A 19,665-nucleotide genomic window follows, 5' to 3' on the forward strand; every position below is an offset into this window, starting at 1 on the left:
TTCATGTGCTTATTTGCCATTAGTATATCTTCTTGTTCTCAAGTCCTTGACTCACTTACTAATTGGATTGTTTATCTTTTTATTGTTGATCTATAAGAGTTATTTATGTATTCTGGATGCTAGACCCTTTTCACATATATGATTTACAAATATTTTCTCCCATTCTGTTAGTTGCCTTTTTACTCTGTTGATAGTGCCCTTTGATGCAAAAAAAGTTTTTAATTTTGATTAAATCCAAATTATTGATTATATCTTTTGTTGTTCAGGCTTTTGGTATCATATTTAGGAATCCATTGTCAAACCCAAGGTCATGAAGATTTACTTCTGTGTTTTCTTCTACAAGTTTTATAATTTTAGTTCTTACATTTAGGCTGTTAATTCATTTTTAGTTAATTTTTGATTAGGGTAGAGGTAGGAATCCAACTTTATTTTTTGTATATGGATATCCACTTATCTCAGCATTTGTTGAAGAGATTATTCTTTCCTCATTGAGTAGTCTTAGAATCTTTGCCAAAAATCAATTGGCCATTGATGTATGAGTTTATATCTGGGGTCTTAAATCTGTTCTATTCATGAGTTTATATCTGGAGTCTTAAATCTGTTCTATTCATCTACATGTCTGTCTCTATCCTTATGCCATTGCCACACTGTTTTGATTATAACAGATTCATAGGAAATTTTGAAATCAATAAATGTAAGTCCTCTTGGCTTTACCATTTCTGTGAATAGAGGTGTTGGTATTTTTATGTGGATTATATTAAATCTGTAGATTCCTTTAGTTGGTACTGCTCTCTCAACACTATTAAGTCTTCCAATTCATGAACACAGGATATGTTTCCATTTATTTATGCCTTTTAAAATTTCTTTCAGCAGTATACAAGTCTTGTGTCACCTAGGTTAAATTTATTCCTAAGTATTTTATTCTTTTTGCTGCTATTGTAATTATAATTGCTTTCTTAATTTCATTTTCAGATTACTCATTGCTAATGTATAGAACTGGTTTTTGTGTGTTGATCTTGCATCCTACAACTTCTGAATTTATTTACTAGCTCTAGAAGTAAATAAATAAAATTTTTTGGTATATGGATTCTTTGAGATTTTTCTATATATGGAATTATGTCATATGCAAATAAAGATAATTTTAATTCTTCCTTTCTAATCTGGAATCCTTACATTTCATTTTCTTGCCTAATTACTCTGACAAAAACTTCCAATACTGTGTTGAATAGGCATGGCGACAGTAGGTGCCCTGTCTTGTTTCTAATCTTATGGGAGAAGCTTTCAGGTTTTCACCATTGTGCATAACACTAGTTGTGGGTTTTTTCCTTTATTGTGTTGAAGAAGTTCCCTTCTATTCTGAGTTTGTAGAGTGTTTTTTATCAGGAAAGGGTATTAGATTTTGTCAAATGCTTTTTCTGAATCAATTGAGATGACCATTTAGGATTTTCTTCCTTATATTAATGTGGTATGGTGTGCTGGGAAGATGGGGGTTTGGGGGAGGACTGGGAGAGGTGGAGACAGAAGAGTAAGTCGGGGAATGTCAGCCTTGGAGAAAGGGCTGTGCTTCTCCTTGTCTCTTACCCCCTTGATGAATTCTGTCCTCATAGGTGGGAGAAAGAAACGCACAGCCTCTGCTGTCCCAGCCTCCAAGTCAGCGCCCCAGGGTCACATCCTTTTCTTGTGGTCAGATGTGATCCCTCAGGTGTTGGAGCATTTATTTGTTTAATTTTATTTTTTTATTTCAGCATACTATGGGGGTACAAATGTTTAGGTTACGTATATTGCCCTTGCCCCACCCAAGTCAGAGCTTCAAGCGTGACCATCCCCAAGATGGTGCACATTGCACCCATTACATGTGCATTTACTTATCCCCTCCTCCCCCTCCCATCTGTCCAACACCCGATGAATGTTATTACCATATGTGCACTTAAGTGTTGATCAGTTAATACCAATTTGCTGGTGAGTACATGTGGTGTGTGTTTTTCTGTTCTTGGGATACTTAACTTAGAATGGGTTCCAGCTCTATCCAGGATAATAAGGGAGGTGCTAGATCACCATTGTTTTTGGTGGCTGAGTAGAATGAAGCATTGATTTATATTCAGCTGTTGTACCATCCTTGCATTCTTGTGATAAATCCACTTGGTCATGGTGGATAGTCCCCTTAATATGTTCCTGGATTTTATTTGCTAGTATTTTTTTGAGGATTTTTTTTTATGCCAAGAACTTTATTTTACCATAAATCAAAAGGAAAAAATACACAGCAGAACAGTGTCCACACAAAATGTGTCAGCCCTGATTGCAAACATGTTGCCAGCTTTCTCCTGGCAAGCAGGACTGAGAGGCAGTGACCACACCATGGCCAGTAGCAAGTACTGTCAGTAAATGTTTATTGACCATTTGCTCTGACCCGAGGCCGAGGCTGCCAACACACACCAGCCGGTCCTCAAGGAGCTAACAGTGCAGAAGAAAAAGAACAAGTAGGCAGGGTCCTTTCTCCCAGCCATAAGTCCTGTGGGCTCTGAGTGCAGATAAGCCATCTTTTACTTTGTGTGACCATTTCTCATCTTATGTAACTGTACACAGTACCCCAAGAGCAGCAAACTGCCTTGAGACACGGTCTCAGGTAGGTGTGGAGCCCTTTCTGCCTGGCCCAGAGCTAGACCCTGAGAGCTGCTGTTCACCACCAGTGGGAGTCCTACTGCGCTGGCAGGCCTGGAGGGTGGCATCTTCATGACTCGACAGCAAGAGCCTGACACCTCCATGCTACTCACAGAGAGCTGCAGAAACCTTATCTCCATTGGAGACCTTCATCACTGCCCCTGGAGAGAGGTCCCAGCCATGCCGGGGCAGGATGGCTCCAGCCAGCCTTGCAAGCTCCTTCCTTTTCATGACCCTCCAAACTCGCAACTCAGTCGCCCACCAACACCCCTCTCAGGTGTCACCTCCTCCTAGAAGCCTTCCCAACTCCCCCATGCAGACTGTGTGAGGTGGTCTTATCTCATAAACCTTCAGCACCGTCTGCTTTGTTGAGGATTTTTATATCACCGTTCATAAGAGATACTGGTCTGAACTTTCCTTCTCTTACAGTGTCTTTGTTTAGCTTTGGACTCAAGGTATTGCTGGCTTCAGGGAATGAATTAGGAAACGTTCTCTCCTTTTCTGTTTTCTGGAAGAATTTAGGAGGATTGGTGTTACTCTTCTTTAAATGTTTGATCAAATTCATTAGCCATGGTTCTGGAGTTGTTTTAGCAGGGGGGATTTTTTGATTACTGATTTAATTTCTTGTTAACAAATCTGTTCAAATTTTCTATTTTTTTTGAGTCAGTTTTGGTCATTTGTGTGCATCTAGAAATTTGTCTTTCTAATGCAGGTTATCTAATTTGTTGGCCTATAATTATTGATAGTATTGTCTTGTAATCCTTTTTCATTTTCTTAAGGTCAGTAGTAATGTGTTTACTTTCATTTCTGATTTGAATAATTTGAGTCTTCTTTCTTTTTCTCTTGGTCAGTCTAGCTAAAGGCTTGTCAAAGAACCAGCTTTTGGTGTGGTTGATTCTCTGGTGGAACAAGTTTTCCAGTTTGTTCACTGTGCTTGCACGGTGAGAGTTGCCTGCACCTGTGTCCTGCCCTTTATCTACCGGGTTCTCATTTACTCTGGGAACCTCTTTACATGTGGACAGCCACCCTTATGTCACTTTCAGCCAAGAAAAAGTAGAAGTCATCAGAAAGGAACAGAATATTTCCGTTTTTCTCGGTTTGCTTCTATAGAGTTTGCTGATGTCTTAGTTCTGTCCTTTGACACCCTCTGGGGTCATTTCTTAAATTGCTTCAGGCCTGTGTCCAGGCCAGTGTCTGTATAGTGGGCAGCTCTCTCCTGTGCTAAGTTTCTGAGCAGATTTGCAGGGGCCTGGAGGAACTCCAGGGTGGGAGGGAGGAGGGAGTCATGGTCCCTGGAGTCCTAACATGTCCACAGGCTGGGCTTCTAGGCCAGCAGCCCAGGCCTCTTTCTGGCCCCCTGAAGAGGAGCTGGACAGGTGGCTATGGCATGGTCTGCATGAGGGGGCTTCCCTGGTGCTGTCTGCCCTGTAGGCTGCTCTTGCTGAAGCAATGGGGGCATCCGGCTCCCAGATCGCCCTGTCCTCCCCATTCCCCCAGGGAACAGGATGGTGGTGGCTCTCACTCAGGCAGACCTGCAGCGGCCCATTCAGTGGTCCTCCTGGTGGAGCATGTTCAGATGCTGTATCTAGGTCCCATGCTGCAGATGCCCTTCCAGGAGGACATCTCTGCAGCCCATTCCCTCTACACCCCCTCCCCATGGACCAATGTCCCCGCAGGTGGACCTGCTCTGCTGGCCCAGGTCCCTAGCTACTGAGCAGGGACCTCCCCAGAGCTTGGCAGATGGAAAGCACTAGAGGGGCTGTTGAGCGCATGGGTAATGGTCTGTTTCATCCCATTTCAGCTGTGTTGGGGTAGAAGAGGAGGAGGCGCCGGACATTGACATATACCACTGCCCAAACTGCGAGAAAACCCACGGGAAGTCCACTTGTAAGTACCGCCTCACCGATCAGAGCTGGATCCACCCTGCCTCCGCTGCATAAAGCATGGGGTCTCTGCTGGGCCTGGGTATAGGCCCTGGTTGCTGAGGGTGAAATGCCCTAGGTAACACCAAAGCCTGGAGACCCCCGCTGCTGGGGCCCTGCCAGCCTAGCTTACTGTCCCTTGTAGTTTTGCTGGGCCTGCTACAGCCCTTCCACATTGGCTCCTGACCACAGAGGCAGCTGTGCAAATACTCCACAGGCCTTCACACACTCAGGACCTGTGAAGCCCAAGCTGGCTGAGTTGTGGGACACAGACTTGGGTAAATGGTGATGCAGGTGCCATCCAGGGACCCCCAGCCCAGCCCTGCCCAGCGGCCACTACCACACAGGGCTGGGCTCAGATAGCCTGTTTTCTGGGCACATGCGTTTGTTGGTGGGCTCTGTCCTCCCCTGTCTAGCGCCCCTTGTCCTACCCACCTCCTGCTCTCCAGAGAATCTTAGGGGGCCTTTGCCTTTCCACACTGCCTGCTGTTTGTGTCCCAAGAGCTGAAGGCTGTATTTTCCCTCCATTTTCCTCTGGTCCCTCTTAGATGTGGCGGGTCCTTAGGGGGCTCCCAAGGTGTAGGCTTGGCTCACGCTGTGCAGGTTCATCCAGGTGGGCTGGAGGCAGTATGAGCCTTAAGCTCCAAGGCTAAGCCCAGGTTGCAAGCAGGGAGCTATGCTGTGGTCTACAAGCACCTTGGGAGGGGCGTGGCCTAGGGACAGGGCAGATGGTATGGATGCTTGTACGTGAGTGTTAACGTGGCCTCTGGTTTCTGCCTGAGTTGAGGGTCTTGGGTGCTCATAGAAGCTTCAGGCTGGACTTGGGCCCTGGCTCTGTCAGCCAATCGCAGCCCTGCTGTCCTGATCGCTGGACAAGCTGAGCCCAGGACAAAGTGGGGTGGGAGCTGCATCAGGCTTCAAGCCACAGCCACTCCAAGTCACTCCCCTTCAAAGTGAGCCCCCCTCAAGTCCCCAGTCACAAACTGAGAAGCCAGACCCCCACAGCCCACATGGGATGCATCGTGCTATTCTAAGGGAGGTAAACGGAGGACACAGGCAATATGTGGAAGCCACCCCAGCACCCTGTTCTGTGGGCCGAGTGTTAAGGGAGTTTTGGGGGCTTGGTCTGGTACATCGTGACGCTGGGTGTTGGGGTGGGGTGGGGGGGTCTCACAACTACAGGGACCTTGTAGCTCTTTTTTGGCCTCTCTGAGCACTTTGTGCCTGGCCTGTGCCCATCCATCGCTGGACAGTGGTAGGAACTCCATTGTTTCAGCTCTTGACCCCTGCTCCCCAGTGTAGCCTCAGCACCTGGCAAAACGCCACCAGGTACACGAGTGGGTGAAGACGAGTAGGCTGTTGGCTCTTCCTGAACTTTCCAGGCTGATGGTCTGCCTGGGGGAGGTTCCAGGATTCCTAAAGTGCCTTCATACCCCCGGCCCCCTAGTTGTTTGCCACGTTTATGCTCAGAGTGTGTCTGCCTGAGGCAAGTGAATTAACCCATCATGTGGTCACTGCTTCAAAACAAATAAAGGGTAGGTAGGATTATCCCTCTCAGGTTAACCAGGTGTTTCCAGCACCTCATTGAGCCCATCTGGAAAGCTCAGGGCCAGGTTGTCTTTACCACAGGAATGAGACAAGCTTCTGGTGGGACCTGGGGCTGCACCATGGGGCCTGGGGGGTAGGTGCCATGGCAGAGCAGGGTTGGAGCCAGGATACCCCAAGAGGTGCTCCCCTGGGTGGAGGACTGGCTGAGGGGCCCTGGTGGGGTGCTCAGGAGCATGCTGGGAGTGGCACTGCTTTTGTGTGGTTTGTGCGGCAGGTGTGTGTGTACGACACTGGAGAAGATGGTTCTAGATTCTTAGGAGCTGGAAACCCCAAGCCAGGAGCCTCTCACCCTAGCAGTCAGCACATGTTCTGAAGGGTCCTCACTTGAGGGCTCTCTTGTGAGTTGGGACTGGGCTAGGGCAATGGTGGGGGGTGGAGTGTGAGGGCTGGGCAGATTGTGCATATTGTGCACATTGGTGAGTGCACAGTTTTGTTTTGTTTTGTTTTTTGAGACAGAGTCTTGCTTTGTTGCCTAGGCTAGAGTGAGTGCCATGGCATCAGCCTCGCTCACAGCAACCTCAAACTCCTGGGCTCAAGCAATCCTTCTGCCTCAGCCTCCCGAGTAGCTGGGAGGCAGAGCATGCACCACCATGCCCGGCTAATTTTTTTTTCTATATATATTAGTTGGCCAATTAATTTCTTTCTATTTATAGTAGAGATGGGGTCTTGCTCTTGCTCAGGCTGGTTTTGAACTTCTGACCTCGAGCAATCCGCCCACCTTGGCCTTCCAGAGTGCTAGGATTGCAGGCGTGAGCCACCGCGCCCAGCCTGAGTGCACAGTTTTGATTTCTGCAGCAGCCCCGGTATCCCCAGAAACAGCCTCTACCCAACAATGGCAGCCTGCCCGCTGTAGGAGGCATGTGTGCGTGCCTCACCCAGAGCCTGCCCCGGTGCTTAGGTGGAGTTTGGGCAGAGGCCTGGTGGTTTCTACCTGCTCTTCATGGCAGCTAAGAGCCTAAGTGCAGGATCCCCTTTCTGTGGCCTAAGGCCAACTTCCCAGGAAGAGATGTTCTAGAGCAGCAGACAGTGCTGGGATTGCAGCTGGTGGGACCCCAGCCCTTTCCTAGCTATGCACATGTGTGCATGTATGCATATATGTGTGTGCTTACATGTTTATGCATGTATATGTGTGCATGTCTGTGTGTGTGTCTTAGTCCATTTGGGCTGCTATAACAAAATACCACAGGCTGGGGGACTTCAATAATAGAAAATTTATTTCTTATAGTTCTGAGGTTAGAAGTCCAAGATCAGGGTGCCAGCAGGTTCAGTGTCTGGTGGGGACCTCTTCCTCACAGATGGCACCTCCTGACATGGTGGAAGGGGTGAGGCAGCTCTCTGAGGCCTCCTTTATAAGGACTAATTCCATTCATAGGGCTCCACCCCATGACCTCATCACCTCCCAACAGCCCCACCTCCCGGTACCATCACCCTGGGGTTTGGATTCCAACATGAAATTTGGTGAGACACAAACTTCAGTCCACAGCAGTGTGCATGTGCATGTGCGTGCTGAATGTGCTGCGTACATTCTGCAAGTCGTTGTTGAGGGACATGTGCTCCACCAGGGCCAGAGGCACGGGGCTCTGGCACCTTCGCCAGTGTGCATGCTCAGACGTGAAATGGGTCTGTGCTGTGGCCAGAGTCTGCCCGTGACACCCTCCATTCCAGTTGCACTTTCCACACCAAGGCTACTTGGCGACAGACAGAGGGCCCTTCCACATCCCGGAGAGGCTCCAAAGCCCTTGACCCCAGAACCCTCTGGAGGCCCTGAGCCTGCCTCTACCTTTCACACTCCTGCCGCCTGGCCTGGGCGTGGGTTCACAGCAGTACGGGGCTGGGGCAGGGACGTTGTGGGGTTCCCAGAGTGAGCTGTGCCTGCCGCCCAGTCCTCACACTTTGCCTTCTCTTTATGAAAGCCTCGATGGTGCAGATTGTTGAGTCCCTCCCCGTGGTGTCCTGATGTATCCCTTGAACTGGTCTTGGCCATGGGCCCCATGGGTTTACCTGACTGACGCAGATTTGGTACAGGGCCGAGGGTTCCCGACCAGGAACTTGGCACGGTGACTCCATCTGATAAAAAGGCACAGGAGGAAGCAGCATAGCGGCTAGCAGCAGCTCTGAATCACAGGTCTGTGGCTGATATGAAGTCACTTATCTCACTGCATATACTTCTCCTCATCCCTAAGACAGGCTGTGACTGTTCTGTCCTGCAGGTTAGGGTGACACCACTTGGCAGCCGTCTCTGTGGTGCACATCATGGGGACGGAGTTATCAGTTTCCCCATGTGGTCTCCCAGGACAGGGCACTCTGTTACCTTCTGCTGGAGACCTTGGCACAGCTCCACATCTCTGGGCTCAGACTCTGCATCAGTCAAGTGGGGACCCTGGCCCATGAGAGAGGAGAGGAGGAGGAGCAGCCCAGGGGACCCTGGCCTATCTAGTGTCCTCAGACAGGAGCTAGGCTTGGTAAAATAGTGGCCACATGTACCTGCGCTGTTTCTGTGGTGCTGCCTTCTCTTCCTCAGTCTCCCTAGCCAGCCCCAAGGCCTCTCCTAGTTGCAGGGTCACTGCTGCCATGTGACCAGCAGGGCTACTTCCAGCTCTCACCTGAGCTGCTGCCATCCTGAGGCTCCACTGCAGCCCCTCCGACCATCCCTGCTCACTCTCGCTGCCCCTCACAGTTGGTGACCCAAGGGTAGCCAGGGAGGCCTTGCTTGGTGCAGAAAGCCCAGATCTGGAAGCTTCCTCTCTGGGCCCTGTTGGCTCCCTGTGGAATGCACATAACTGCCTCTGTTTCCTCAGGGCCTTTCAGGCAGGAAAAGTATTTGTAAACTCTGAAGCCCAGTGCACACCATGTCCATAGGGTCACTTTTTCAAGCAGCAGCAAGTCCAACAGGAGGACAATAGTGTTCACGGAATCACTGAGATTTAGGTCCGTCATAGGGTCAGGAGGGCCTGGGCCATCATCGTGGGTATCTTCCCTGCGAACACCCATCCCCCTGGCTGAGCATCTCAGCACGCACACCTGTAGGGCCTGCCTTGGCCCCCTGCTCATCTGAGCTCTTTAAGAACCAGGGGTTCCCAGCTACCTGTCACTTGGGTGACACCCACCCCAATGCCCCCAGCCTTGTGCAGAGCTGAGCCACTCAGTGAATGTTCATAAACTGCACCAGGAGAGCAGGTCAGAATTACCTGTGACCCCAGCACTACCTGGCGCAGGCTGGCGCCAAGAGGCCAGGAGTGTGGGTTGGCCTGAGCCTGCTCTCCCCGACAGTCTCAAAGGCAGGTGCATCCACCTCCCTTCTAAGGTACCCTGAAGCTGAGTGGCCAGTGTGGCAATGATGGGGACCCCATCTGCTCACTGGTACTTTCTCTGTGCCAGCTGTGTGCTGGGCCTGGCCCTGGGCTCAGGGGGCATGCAGGGATGAGCCTGAGGGTCTGGTACAAGCACCAGGCCCAAGAATAAGCATCTGCTGCACCAGGTGGCTCTGCCATGAGAAAGGGGGCCCAGCAGAGCCCTGGAGCAGGCGCTGTGAGTGTGCCGACTTACACCCCACAGCCATCCACAAGCTGGTATGAACATCTCTGTTAGAGGTGAAGTGCAGAGATATCAAGAAACTTGCCCGAGGTCACACAGCTAGATGGTTAAGCAGGAAAGACTCGAACCCATTTGATTGCTCATCTGTGCCCGATGCTGCCATCAAGTCTTGGCTTCTAGCCCTGACTCCACAGGCTCTTGCTAGTTTTCCATGATGTGCACCCGAATCATGGACAGGGTGAGCAAGCACAGTGGGAAGGTTCTTTGCAAACCAAAGGCCCCTGCCCCGTCTGCCCCTGCTGTTTCCTCAGCTGTGCTGGTAGCAGGTCCTGCTCAGGGACAGTCATTGTTGGTGGGCAGTCATCAGCTTCCTTTGTCCCCACAACCACCAAGACTCAGGAGGATGGGGACACACATGTCCCTCTGGGGCCACAACCCCCTCCCCTGCAGCCCCACTGCATCCTCATTGTGAAGGATGGGCACCACGTGGGCTCTGCCCAGCTCTGCTCTGGAATCCAGTCTCCTGACTGCCCAGGGGTCTGTCTGCATCGGACTTAGCCAGGCAGCCCCCAGGGAGGACATCTGTGTGCCCTGTTGGCCAACCTCACCTGAGTTACTCTGGGTCTGCTCTGGATGAGTAGGAGGCTGGGAGTCAGGGACATGGGAGGGTGGAGAGGAAATTGCTTCCCTCCCTTCAGTAGATAGGAGGGTGTGCCTGGGGCTTGGATGTCTATAGGGGTATGTGTGCATGTGTGTGTATGTGCATACACATGTGCAAAGGTGCCTATATATGTGTGCTTGTGCACACATTGTTGCATGGGTGTGCAGATCAGTTAGGATGGGTACACACATGCACATGTAAAAAGTCCAAGATGTGTGTGCCTGGTGCCCTGGGAAGAGTTGTGCCCTAGGACAACCTGAGGAAGTGGGCGGGGCAAGGAGGCTGTTAGAAGCATGTGGCAGGGCAGCCCAGAGGAGAGGGGATGTGCACTGACTGGGGAGGTGGGAGGAGAGGAGCAAGACTGTGGTGTCCAGGCTGCACCTACCCTTGGCCAGCACTGTCAGGGCAGTGAAGGTCCCAGCAGGGAGGTGACAGAGTCTAACTCTGAAGACCAGGCAGGCAGTGACATCCAGCCACGGGATGGTGAGACTGAACCTTAGCGAGGGACCTTATCAGGCAGTGCCCCTGCAGTGGTCTTGGCAGACTTGGGGTCTGAATGAGGGGGGGTCCTTGGAGACCCCAGATTCTGGGTCAGGGAGCAGTGGACAGCAGTGCGTGCTTCGGGGGCGGGGGGCGAGCGCGGACCTGCAGTTGGGGAGAGGGTGGACTCCTCACTGTGTGCACAGATGGGAGCTGGGTGGGCTGGGGCCCTCGAGGGAGGTACGGGGCTGCACTGGGGCTGTGCTCGGTGATAGGCCCTACCTCCTCCCTCCCTCCACAGTGAAGAAGAAGCGGACCTGGCACAAACACGGCCCAGGGCAGGCACCTGACGTCAAGCCGGTGCAGAACGGCAGCCAGCTCTTCATCAAGGAGCTGCGGAGTCGGACCTTTCCCAGGTGGGGCCCAGTGGGTGTGGGGAGCCCCAGGGGCTGCCCTCCCCCCCCTCAGGCGCTGCCCTCCTCTTACCATGCTCCACAACTGCAGCCAGGGGGCACGCACTTGTATGTCTGTCCTTCCGTCTGTCCTGTCCATTGTCAGGGGCTCCCAATGCTGTGAAAGTGGGGAGCAGCAAACCTGTCCCCCAGAGGCAACATAACCCCCACTGCAACCCCAGTGCTCCTGGCAGATGGCCTGAACTCCCCTTCCCTTTGTCAGAACCTCCCTGCAGGTGCGGGGACAAGTAGTGCTCCCTGTTGTCCTCTGGGCGGAGTGGGCCTTTCTCCCCACCTGGGTGTGTCAGACACTTGCCAAATGCTGTCCTGAGTCTTTGGCTCTTGGGCCTCCCTCTGCCCCACAAGCTCCCTCTTAGAGACCCCTGCCACCCCCACCCTTATTCTGCATGAGGGCGGGGGACAGAACTCAGGGAGGACACCTCGGGGAGCTGCTCCTGGTAAGGAAGGAGCCATCTGGGGGGAGCTGCTCCCCCCTGCCCCGTGGTGCGTCACGGGCTGGAGACGGTTTTTGTTTGTCTGATGAAGTCTTTATTTTTGTTCACTTTTGAAAGATAGTTTCACTGGGCAAAGAATTCTAAGTTGGTGGGTTTTTTCTTTTGATGCTTTGAATATTTCACTCCATTCCCTTCTTGCTGGCATGATTTCTGATGCGAAATCCAGAGGAACTCTTATCCTGGCTCATCTATGGGTAAGGCACTTTCCCCTCTGGCTGCTCTTTTCTACCCCTGCCTTACTGAGACACAATTCAAAGACCCTGTTCACCCATTGAAAGGGTACAGCTCAATGGGTTTCACTGTGTTCACAGAGATGTGCACCATCACCAGTCAATTTTAGAACATTTTTATCACCCCCAAAAGAAATCCCATAACCTTTATCTATTACCCCTCCCCGCAGCCCTGAGCTACTATTAATGTGCTTCCTTGTCTTTATAGATTTACTTGTTTTAGACATTTCATGCAAATGGAATTGTACAATATGTGACTGGCTTATTTCATTTAGCAGAATGTTTTCAAGGTTCACCCATGTTGTAGCATGTGCCAGTACCTTATTCCCTTTTTATGGCCGAATAACACTCCATTGTATAGATATTCCTTGTAGATATTCTACTTACCCATTCATCAGATGATGGGCATTTGTGTTATTTCCACTTTTTGGCTCCTATGAATAATTCTGCTATAAACATTTGTGTACAAGTTTTTGTGTGAATATATGTCTTTATTTTTTTAAGGAGGGGAATTACTGGGTTGTATGGTAACTCCATGTTTGTTTAATTGAGGAACTGTTAGGCTGTTTTCCAAAACAGCTGCACCCTTTGGCATTCCTGCTAGCGTTGTATGAGGGTTCCAGTTTCTTCACATCCTCAATAGCACTTGTTATTATCTGACTCTTTTATTCTGACCATCCTAGTGGGTGGGAAGTGGTTATCTCATTGTATCTTGATCTGTTTCTCTAATGATTGAAGATGTTGAGCATCTTTTCATATGCATGTAGATCTTTGTATATTTTCCTTGGTGAAATAAGTATTTGGGTCCTTTGCTTGTTTTTAATATTTTTGTCTTTTTATTATTAAATTTCAAAGTTCTTTATATAGTATATTCTAGATACAAGTCTGTTATCCAATATATGATTTGCAAATACTCCTTTTACTTTCTTGACTGTGTACTTTGAAGCAGAAAAGTTTTTAATTTTGAAGTCTAATTTATCTATTTCTTTTTGTTGCTTGTGCTTTTGTTGTTGTATCTAAGAGTCTATTGTCAAATCCAAAGTCATACAGATTTATCTCTTTGTTTTCTTTTAAGAGTTTTGTAGTTTTAGCATGTGTGGTTTGTTCTTTGATATATTTTTAGCTAATTTTTACATATGGTGTGAGGTAAGGATCTGACTTCATTTTTTTGCATGTGGCTATCCATTTATCTCAGTACCATTAATTGAAAAGACTGTTCTTTTGCTATTAAATGGTCATGGTACCCTTGTCAAAATCAATTGGCCATAGATAATATGTGTTTACTTCTGGATATTCAATTCTATGCCTTTGATCTATATCTTTATGTCAGTACCACACTATCTTGATTGCTATAGCTCTGTAATGTTTTGAAATCAGAAAGTGTGAGTCCTCCAACTTTTTCGTTTTCAAGTTTGTTTTGGTCAGTTTGGGTGCCTTGCATGTCCATATGAATTTTAAGATCAGCTTACCGATTTCTACAAAGATGTCAGTTGAGATTCTGAAAGGGATCGTGTTCAATCTGTAGATCACTTTGGGTGTATTACCATCTTAAAATGTTTAATCTTCTGACCTATGAACATGGATGCTTTTCCATTTATATAAATTTTTCAAATTTTTTTCAATAATGATTTATAATTTTCAGAGTGTAAGTTTTACGCTTCCTTTGTTAAATTTATTCCTAAGTATTTTATTCTTTTTGGTGCTCTCATAAATAGAATTGTTTTATTAATTTTATTTTCAGAATGTTCATTGCTAGTACATAGAAATACAGTTGATTTTATATATTGATCTTGTATCCTGCAGCCTTGCTGAACTACTGTATTCATTCTAATAGTTTTTTAATGGGTTCCTTGGGACTTTCTATATATAAGAGCATGTCATTTGCAGATAGGGATAGTTTTACTTTTTCTTTTCTAATTTGTGTGACTTATATTTCTTTTTCTTGCCTAGTTGCTATGGCAAGAACCTCCAGTATAACCCTGAATAGAAGTGGCAGAGCAAGAGTGGTCAGGGCCCCACCCAGTTCTCTCAGTTCTATGAGTGGGCACTGAGTGCAAGAAGGCAGCCCCTGCCACTTGGCAGTACTTGCCCAGGACGTAGCCTTGGCAACAGACAGCTGGGGCAGAATGAGAAACAGACTTTCTGCTCCCCCCCCAGGAAAAAAACCCTGTAGCTGGGAGTTGGTGGGGAAAGAGCCCGTGTTCTTGGCTGTAGCATTTGGGAGTAGGTGGAGTCTCCACCTCACTGAGCCATGAAGGTGATAGGAGGGAGCAGGATTGGTTCAAATATCAGACACTTTTGCCTTTCATACTGAGTTCTTAGAGATCTTCTTGAATAGATGTTTCTTCTTTGCTTTAGGACCATTTCTAGAGGCTTTGAATCGTTGTTTTATAAATAATTTTCACCAGTTTTGTTGTCATGTTGGAAGTTGACCTCTCTCATCTGACTTCTTTCAAGATACTTGCTTTGTCTTTGGTTTTCTGCAGTTTGAATATGATATGCCTAGGTGTAGTTTTTTGGTATTTATCCTGCTTCATGTTGTCTGAGCTTTCTGGATCTGTGGTTTCATATCTGTCATTACATTTGGAAAATTCTCAGCCATTATTATTTCAAATATTTGTTCTGCTCTTTTCTCCAGTTTTTTTTTCCCTCTCTCTGATATTCCCATGTGCACATTACACGTTTTGCAATTCTTCTACATTTCTTGGATATTCTGTCTCACCCCTTTTCTTTTTTTCTATTTTCTCTTTGCATTTCAGGTTGGGAACTCTCTATTAACATAACTTCAAGCACACTGATTCTTTTCTCAGCCATGTCCAGTCTACTGATGAGCCTATCAAAGTCTGCCTTCATTTCTGTTACAGTTTATATATATATATATATTTGTAGTATTTCCTTTTGGTTCTTTCTTAGTTTCCATCTCCCTGCTTACATTACTCCTCTGTTCTCACATGTTGCCCACTTGTTCCATTAGTGTTCCTTATATGTGAATCCTAGTTATTTTAAATTTCCTATTGGATAATTCCAAAATCTGTGCACTGTCTTAGTCTTGTTCAGATGCTTGCTTTTGTCTCTTCAGACTATGGTTTTCCTTGCCTTTTTTTTTTTGTTTTTTTTTTTTTTGAGACAGAGTCTCACTTTGTTGCCCAGGCTAGCTCACAGCAACCTCAATCTCCTGGGCTCAAGCGATCCTACTGCCGCAGCCTCCCAAGTAGCTGGGACTATAGGCATGCGCCACCATGCCCGGCTAATTTTTTTGCATATATATTTTTAGTTGGTCAATTAATTTCTTTCTATTTTTAGTAGAGACAGGGTCTTGCCCAGGCTGGTTTCAAATTCCCGACCTCAAGCAATCCGCCTGCCTCAGCCTCCCAGAGTGCTAGGATAACAGGCGTGAGCTACCATGCCTGGCCTTTCCTTGCCCTTTAGCATGACTTATAGTTTTTTGTTGCAAGCTGAACATGATATATTGGGTAATAGGAACTGAGGTAATTAAAGTTTAGTGTGAAGTTTTATATTAAATTTGCTATAGCTCTAGGAGCCAGAGACTACTGTTTCTTATAGTTCTCTTATTTGTTTTTCTCCTGTTGTCTTTGAGTTTTCCCAAGAATTCCTTATTAAATAGAGTCTCTGTCCTGCAACTTTCTCAGTTATAATCAGCTATTATTATACTGATGTATAGTGGTAAGGTTTTGGGGAGGGGAAGTATTCTCTAAATTTATGATTAAATTAAAACCAGAACTCCAGTTCTGCATTATTTTAGCCACTTCGTGTTAATTGGGTTCCTTTTATTGTTGAGTTATGTTGACTAAAAAAGTCATAAAATCTATACATTGAGAAAGGAGGCCTTATTCTTAGAAGAGGGTACCACAGCCTGCAGGTAGGAAGTGGAGCCTTTGGCCAAAACCTAAAAGCTAGTGCTTTGAGAGTGAGAGACAGAGAGACATAAAGGTACAGAAATTAATGTTGAACGGGGTGGCTGAATATGCATATTTGAAAAGCTATAGGCAGAGTCATGAATATTTATGAAAGGAGAAACATACTTATGCGCACTTGAGCTTCATGCTACACCATGGGTACTGTGTTCAAAAAATGGAGGCTTTAGCATGAGGATGGTGTTGTCAGCCCTCTGATGCCAAAAGGTGAGTCAGAGGACATGAAATTCCTCTCTGTAGACTGATCAGAACCACTCCATGGTCAGTGGTCTCTTATCAGGAAGGAATGCTGGTTGTGGTGCCAAACTGCAAAAAGGGAGTTGGATGGTGGATTGAAATCAGCAGCAGAGCAGGCCTTTCGAAAGTGCTTGTTCTATTTAACCCTTAGGGAAGAAAGCCAGGTGGTGGTCAATGAGGGAGGGGGTATGACAAGGTGTGTCTGACCTCCCTTTCTGTCATGGCCAGGATCTCAGTTTTAAGGTTTCTCTGGGGTCTTCTTGGCCAAGAAGGGATCTGTCCAGTCTGTTGGGGGACTTAGGATTTTCTTATTTCTCAGTTATAAGAATTATTTACATATGTAGATACTTGTCATTTAACAAATATTTTCTGATATTTTCTGCCATACTGTGGGGTGTCTTTTACTTTCTTGATAGCATCAATTTGAAGCACAACAATTTTAGTTTTGATGACATCCAGTTTATCTGTTTTTTTCTTTTGTTGCTTATGCTTTTGGTGTCACAGTTAGGATATTATTGCCTAATTTAAGATCATGAAGATTTTTTTATTTTCTTCTAAGAGTTTTATAGTTTTAGCTTTTATATTTAGGTCTTTGACTCTTTTTGAGTTAATAGTTTTTGTATATCGTGTGAGGCAGGGGTCTAGCTGTATTCTTTTGCATGTAGTTATTCAGTTTTCCTAGCTGCATTTATTGAAAAGACTGTCCTTTGTCCCTTTTGAACTGTCTTGGCACTTTTGTTGAAAAGCAGTTGACCATAGATGTGAGAATTTATCTCTGGTCACTCAGTTCTAGTCCATTGCTCTGTATGTCTCTTTGTATGCCGGTATCACACTGCTGTAGGTTTGTAGTGATTTTCAAGTTGGGAAGTGTTCTCCAACTTTATTCTTCTTTTTAAGGCCATTTTGATCATCCAGGTGCCTTGAATTTCCAGTCAGCATTCCAAGTTCAGTTTGTCAGTTTCTTCGAAGAAGTCAGCTAGGATTTTGATAGGGATTGTGTGGAATCTGTAGATCAATTTCCCATTGTTTCTAAAATCATTTCTAGAAACTTCTAGGTTTGATTTTCTTCTTATTGAGTTAAATCCTTTTGTAGTTCTTTCAGCACAGGCCTCTGAAAAATACACTCTCTTGTCTGACAGTGTTTTCGTTTCATCCTTACTCTTGAATGATTCTAATATTCTGAAATGGATCTAATGTTCTAGAGTAAAAGTTATTTTTCTTTAACTCTTTGAAGATTGTTTTTTATCATCTTTTGACATCTTTTGTTGCTGACAAGATGGCCATTGTCAGTCTAGTTGCTGTTTTTTTCTTTTGTTTTGTTTCTGGTAAATAATCTTTTCTTTTTCCTCTGAAAATATTTAAGATTATGTGTCTTTGGTGTACCAGGAGTGTGCTGTAATGCCTCTAGGTGCACATTTGGTTTTGTTTATCCTGCTCAAAATTCAGTAAACCCTTTTGTTTCAAGGAGTCATATCTTAATTCTGAAAAATATTCTATTTTCTCATTTATTAGCATTTCTTCCATATTCTCTGTATCATTTTCAAATCTTTCTTCAAATTTGCTGTTTTTTTAGCCAGCTACCATTTAATGCATCCATTGAGTTTTAAAAACTTCATGTATCATATTTTTCATTTCTAAAATTTCTATAAAGTTCCTGATGTTTTTGCCAATGTTGCCTGGTCTTTTTTTATACTTCCCTATTCTTTGCTTAATCTTCTTAATATCCTTTTGAATGTGTTCAATATATTTATCTTAAATCTCTTTTTTAGTTGCTCTGCTATTCTCAGTTTCTGCAACCTGCCTTTTTGTTTGGTGTCTGTCCTGCTGGTTCCTTCCTTCTGTGAGGCGAGAGCCCTAGGAGAGTCATTTTCTGTGGTGGCTAGCGTGTCCTTGGCTCCCGAGGTGTCCCCACAATATGGTTTTGTGTTTGCCTTTTCCTGGGGTCATGTGGGTTTCACAAGATCAGTTCCAGATCCAGTCTGGGTTTAGTGTGAATTTGAAACTCTCACAAGTGAGATGAGAGCTTGGAATTGGGATTTATCAAGGGCGACTCTGCCTGTGGCCCTGGCAGGTGGGAGGCTTCCCATTGCTTCCAAAGCTTCCTTTGCACAATCTTGATACCCGTGAACTTTTCACGAGTTCCCTGCACACATTCTTTCTCCCTCGCCCCACTCCTCCTGGTTTATCCTCAGTGCTGTTTCCACATTGTCAAAGCCAGTGGACACTCTTTAGTTCTGGTCTTGTGGCTTTAGTTCTGAGCTCTTGGCAAAATTGGGCACTGCAGCCCTCTCTGTCCTGGAAGTCCTGTCCTTTCTTGGGGATGAGTTTCCTCAGCTTCTTCTCCTCTGACTGCCCTCCCTGAGGGCTGCGGGGGCTCCACTCTCAGCCCCCAGCCAGCGGCTCCACAGCCTCTTTCCCCTGCCCCCAGCTCTCCTGAGCTCCAGCCTGTCTCCCAGCTGGCACGCCCACTGGAGAATCCGGTGCGTATCTCACACCAAGGGTGTCCCCAGCTCTGCTCCCAGTCCCCTGCCCTGCCCCTGCTGCCTTCCCAGGGCCCTCTGGCCCAGCCCAGTGCCCAGCCATCCGCCTTTGCCTGCTCCTGTCCCTCGCCCCTCAGAGCTGTTGCCAGACCTGTTGGTCTCCTGAAACCCCTGTTCCCCTCACTGTCCCCCTCACTGTGCCCGATCCAGGCCCCCATGCCCCGAGCCCCTCCGGATGCTCACCCCATCCTGCTGCAGGTCACTGTCCACATGGCATAGGCAGAACCAAAGACCATGTCATTGTGTCATCGCCCTGTTCAGACTGTCCCCCAGTGCCCCTACTCCCTGCTGCTCCTCACACTTGCCACTTCTCTCCCCTCAAAGGCACGCTCCTTCCCCTCCTCCGCCCCCTCAGGCCTGGGCTTGAGCGCTGCTCATGCTGTGTCCGTCCCAGGAGCCTGCCTCGCATCACCTGGCGGGGGCTATTCCCTATGGGGCCCTGGTGCCAAGGCAGCGCCCAGCACACGGTGGGGTAGGGGTGGGGGCTCCACGGAGCACAGCTGCCCAGTGGCCCCTCGAGGAGCAGGAGGCAGCTTGGGCCCGAGATCCGGGTCCAGTTGTGTGGCCCTGAAAAGATCAGGCTTTTCCCGGGCCCCCCTCGCTCCCCTGGAAGATTGCTGGGACTGTCAATTCTCTGCGGAGGTCATTTGTCCCCTTTGCCTGGGGTCCCCTCTCATCTGTCTCCGGCCCTGCAGTGGCAGCAGTGTCCAGTAGGGGGCAGGCCAGGACTGGACGCTCTTGTTCCCAGTCCTTGGCTGGCACAATGCATGAGGGTCACCCTTGCCAGCGGGGGGACCTGCCTTGGGCAGCGTTCCTTGGCGTTCCGCTTGGCTCGGCCTGACAGGGACTGTCCCTTTTGCTGCACCCTTGCATCCCAACCTCCCCTCCAGATG

At 47.5% G+C, this 19,665-nt stretch overlaps 1 protein-coding gene across 2 annotated transcripts in view; it reads left to right on the top strand.

Moving 5' to 3' along the window:
• Nucleotides 1-19,665, top strand: part of PHF2 (PHD finger protein 2) — a 97,996-nt gene that overhangs the window by 47,750 nt on the left and 30,581 nt on the right. For both annotated transcript variants that reach the window (XM_012738512.3, XM_012738513.3), the window contains exons 2-3: nucleotides 4,460-4,545; nucleotides 11,165-11,279. In XM_012738512.3, coding sequence (XP_012593966.1) covers nucleotides 4,460-4,545; nucleotides 11,165-11,279 — 201 coding nt within the window. The remainder of the gene's footprint in view (nucleotides 1-4,459; nucleotides 4,546-11,164; nucleotides 11,280-19,665) is intronic.

The sequence above is a fragment of the Microcebus murinus genome, chromosome 12, assembly GCF_040939455.1.
Source record: "Microcebus murinus isolate Inina chromosome 12, M.murinus_Inina_mat1.0, whole genome shotgun sequence".
In the NCBI taxonomy this organism is placed as follows: domain Eukaryota; kingdom Metazoa; phylum Chordata; class Mammalia; order Primates; family Cheirogaleidae; genus Microcebus; species Microcebus murinus.